At 38.3% G+C, this 4,439-nt stretch overlaps 1 protein-coding gene across 1 annotated transcript; it reads left to right on the top strand.

Annotated features, from left to right (window-relative positions):
• Nucleotides 1-557: 557 nt before the first annotated feature.
• On the top strand, nucleotides 558-2,913 carry LOC131540880 (uncharacterized). The gene is made up of 3 exons (XM_058776222.1): nucleotides 558-1,114; nucleotides 1,248-1,323; nucleotides 1,590-2,913. Exons 1-3 carry the CDS (start codon nucleotides 935-937, stop codon nucleotides 2,009-2,011), a joined length of 678 nt encoding a protein of 225 aa, XP_058632205.1. The 5' UTR covers nucleotides 558-934; the 3' UTR covers nucleotides 2,012-2,913.
• Nucleotides 2,914-4,439: the final 1,526 nt, after the last annotated feature.

Below are 4,439 nucleotides of genomic sequence, written 5' to 3'. Positions count from 1 at the left end.
CGAGTGTTTTATAATGGATTTTTTTCACTATATATAAAAATTGTAAATGGTATGGGGGAGGGGGGAGGGAGGGATTACATTTGCCCGTCACTGCCATGGGAGAAACAGTCAGTCAAACATAGGAATATGTACAATTCTGGAAAAATGTATCTCTTTTGTTTTTGTTTTCAAATAGAGATCATATTCTCCTATGATTCTCAGTAGACAACTAAACAAATAGCTTGTAATTTACTAGAGGTTCTGACAAAATGTTAATTGCTGCGGTCTATTTAATTTTTAAAATTTGAATTATGTATTGCAAAATTTGCACCTCTGTTGTGGCTAATATTAATTTCATAATTATCCTTACTCCATGAAGTAGCAGAACTTACGTGAAAATGTGCAAATGGCCCATTTTGGGGTGAATTAAATGCAAGTCTTAAATGTCACTGTTTATAAGGCATTCATCCTTTCACTTTAAAAAGAAATGGGGGCATAAAAATAGTAGCCTATACCCCCAAAAAAAACATAACCCCTGCCCACCTGGAATATCACTTGGCCCACCCTTCAACTCGTACCTGGAGCCGGGCCTGGTCCAGTTATAATAAAAATGTATCTTGACTTTATCTTGTGGTTTATTTTGGGATGGACTCCCCACTCTACCCCTATATTTTTCAAGGGAATGCCAAGGACAAACTTCAAACAAACGATGAAATAAACGGAGTCGCTGTCTTTAAGTGTGAAAGAGAAACCTCTGAACAAAAGCGGTTTCCTCCGGACTGATGAATTAGCCGGATGTCTAGCGCGTTTGGACATGCAGACGCGCGATGAGTAACGGTGTCTCCCGACGGGGAGGAGAGAGGGCGGTCTGTGCTCAACGTCACATGAATGAACTATAAATATAACAGCGCCACTGACAGCCTGACAAAGTAACGTGGTTGCATTATCCGTGCACATGGCTCAAGCTGAGACGTTCGAGTTTGGTGTGGAGCAGGGACAGATGCTGCAGGTCTTGATGCGGCACTGTCAGACCACGAAGCGTCAGGAGACACGACTGCGTGTGGCCACCGCGCTGCTGCTTGCAACCTTCTTCGCGACTTTGGTGTGGCTACAATTTCACCAGCAAAATACTACGGTAAAATACTAGTCGGAATGCTTTGATTTTGATTTTGATTTTAAACTTACAAAATGATTAACAGCCACGCTATCAATTATTAATTAAATGCATCCAAAATTGAAAACTGTCTCTGTTATTCTCTACATCTCAGGAAGCATTCCCAGGCGCCCATCAAGAGGCTTTGAAAACTACAGAATCACCGATAAGACACTCTGTCCATCTTGAACGTACGTTTAATTAGTGGTAAATTATTTAAAAATTACTTAATGTAGCCTACTGTATTCATTTAAAATGTCATTAATATACCATCAAAAAAGTCATTCCACATGATATGTACATAAGACCCCCTGCATTTTGTTTTGAGAGGCCTGTCAGAACAATAGCCTACTGTGTCATTTAAAGCAATATGTCTTCAGAAATACCATAGGAACATTTTTGTGACCTAGTGTCAAGTTGTTTTGTCTTTTGACTTATTGTCTCTCTCTTAAAACAGCTCTAAGACAGATGCATGCTTGCTCAGAACAACAGCCTATTGAGTGGTTGGACGTGGATGGTGGCTATGACTCCCAAAATTTCAAGCTGGAAAACCAAACAGTCCTCCACATCTCCACAGAGGGCCTGTACTTGATCAATCTGAGGATCTCTTACCGTACAGCCTATGGCCATTGTGACCCTGGTACAGATTTGATTTTAGTGGTCAGTGTCACACAGGAGCATAGAAACTATGAAAGAGAGAGAGAGGTTATAAATGCTGAAGAGTCTATGATTTGTAGAGACTATTGGTTTCAGTCGATCACTATGAATCGAGTAATCAGGTTAGAAGCTGGCACTAGTCTCAGGGTGAGAATTAACCAGAATAGTTGCAAGTTTGTCAACTGGGTTAAAAACAGTCATTTGGATGTCACTTATGTCTAGAGTTGTTTGTTTTTTACTTCCTGATGGCATTAATGCATATTTGCGATTAGTTAGAAACAGCATAAGCAGGTGTTTATTTTTTTAATGACCTATTATTTAGGTGCTTTAAGAAATACCAAAATGTTCAACCACTTGGTTAATATTTTCAGGTTTATTGAGAGGCTTACTCTCATTCTTAATGTTGAAACTGTTATTAAATAACAGGACTACCCATGTACTATCCACAAAAAGATTTTGAATATAGTTAAGTGTTGTTGTGACAGCCAAATTGCACTAAAATGTTGGTAGCAGGTGAAATTATGTGCATGTTTTATGTTAAAACTTTTTAAATGTGCATTAACGAACTGATTCATTAAGAGTTGTTTGTCATTTGATTTTAAAAATCAGGTTTGTTCAATTTTAAATAACCAAGTTGGAACCCATCCTGTTCATTGCATTTACCTCTAGGTGGCAATCACATACATCTGCATTTCAGAATGTAACATGTTTTTGTGGTTCACTCATAAATCTGTAGACTTGTCTTAAAATTCAGTCAAATAATGTTTTTACAAATATTTGTTTCAAAGACTCAATTTATAAAGCCACTGTCAACGATTTACTACACACCGATTTAAAGGTATATCTAGAAACATCAATGCAAAAAAACACAGAATACACGAAACGCCTCGTGTTTAGTTCAGGTCACTGTAATTAGCTCTCAATTGCCTGTGTGTGTGGCTCCTTGATTACTGGATCAAGAAACATGCTGCCTTTTCTCTGTACTGCATGAATAAAAAACTTGTAAGAGAATCAGTCTTTGTGTCTGCTTTTGTTCATTGAAGATGTTCTGACAGACTGTTTAGCATTGAACGGAGGCAGTCTGTAATCTGACAGACCAAAACATCTTCGGAGTAGTGATTTTCCTGAATACATGAATAGATCATCGAGACAAAGACACAGGATAAAACCAGACTGGGCTGAGTACTTCCAATGATAATGAAATCCTGAAAAGTTAAACTTAAAATGAACATCTGTGCCAGAAAAAAATTGCCAGGGGCAGTGTGTACTAACCACATATTGTGTGGAAAAGTACACACGACTGACTTTTGCACATTAAAAGATGATGCTGAATGAAAGACCACATTCATCTGGCACACAGCTCAGGGGAAGAACCTGTTCTTAAACAGTGTGGTATCTGTCTACGACACACCTTTCAACCTTCCAGTTGGTGTTTAACACTCAATAGACTTGGTTTTGACGGTTGACAAACCATGGTGTCTCTATTTTCACGTTCCGTAAAATAGAATTGCCAATAACTAGAGCACTTTCATCAGGTTTCTCAGTGGGTGCGTCACTGAGTGGGGAGAACCTGTTTGATGTTTTGATCAGAATGGAAGAGCGGTGTTTTGACCCGCAACTAGGCCGCCTCACAGTCACCCAGTTGCCCTGCTGCCGAGGCGCTGAAACCAGAACCGAACAATGTACAGGACGGTAACGCTTTAGATTACAGCCCGCAATGTACCGCGTAATTAAACAGAATTTACAGTGTACCTATTTGTAACTATAGAGTACCTCCGCAGTACCTACTCGTAGGTATAAGGGAACAATATGCCACATTTGGGGAATAAGGGGGTAATAACCTGCAAAATTATAAAGCATTTATACTGTAAGTTTTCTATAACTAAAGGGTACCTATTCTGAAATTACGTGCATGTAAAGTCCGCGATTTTGCACGTCAGCATAAGTTAAAGCTGAACATACATAGGTAAACGAAAACAATTGGGGAATAAGTATGTCTTGGAAAATTAAAAGTATTTACACTGTTAGTATTTCATAAGTAAGGTGTAACTATTCTAAGATTAGGTGGTATTTATAATCTACTGTGTTAGGCAACAATATTATGATTTAGAACAAGTTGCTGTCAGTCCTCTGTCGTGTGTGTCATGTGTTCCCGCCTCTTGTGTCCATATTTGGTCATGTTCCTGTCCTTGTTAAGTGTGATTATTAGTTAAGTCTTGTCCAGCTGTGTTTTAGTCATTATCAGTAATTGTCATGTGTATTTAGTTCCTGCCTTTTTAGTTAGTTTTCGTCTGGTCTACTCGTTATTCTCCGGTGTTCCTGTCTGTGTTAACCTTGCCTTGTCTTGCTCTGTCCTGATGTCATTATTAAAGACTATTATTTTGAAGTTTATCCTCATCTCCGTGTTCCTCGTTCCTCCCTGCTGTGTGCAGCGTGACAGTTGCCTTATTGTCACAACACAAAATATATGATGCAACATTTTTACACTATGTACTGGGTAGCCTACTTGTTGTATTATTACAACATATATCTTGCATGACATTGATACAAATAGTAAACTGTATACTATAGTATAATTTAGTAATTATTTTTACCACAGTTTACTAAAGAATTTAAGCTATAGTATTTACTAGTGTTATTTATGTGGGGT

Source organism: Onychostoma macrolepis, chromosome 05 (genome assembly GCF_012432095.1).
Source record: "Onychostoma macrolepis isolate SWU-2019 chromosome 05, ASM1243209v1, whole genome shotgun sequence".
Taxonomy (NCBI): Eukaryota; Metazoa; Chordata; class Actinopteri; order Cypriniformes; family Cyprinidae; genus Onychostoma; species Onychostoma macrolepis.
This window is presented reverse-complemented; position numbering and strand designations above follow the sequence as displayed.

What these genes read in the sequence shown, in the direction of transcription:
- LOC131540880 (XM_058776222.1), top strand. Translation starts at nt 935, where the DNA reads ATGGCTCAAGCTGAGACGTTCGAGTTTGGTGTGGAGCAGGGACAGATG. An exon ending in TTCACCAGCAAAATACTACG is followed by an intron (nt 1,115 to 1,247) that starts GTAAAATACTAG and finishes TCTACATCTCAG; the next exon opens with GAAGCATTCCCAGGCGCCCA. An exon ending in ACACTCTGTCCATCTTGAAC is followed by an intron (nt 1,324 to 1,589) that starts GTACGTTTAATT and finishes CTCTTAAAACAG; the next exon opens with CTCTAAGACAGATGCATGCT.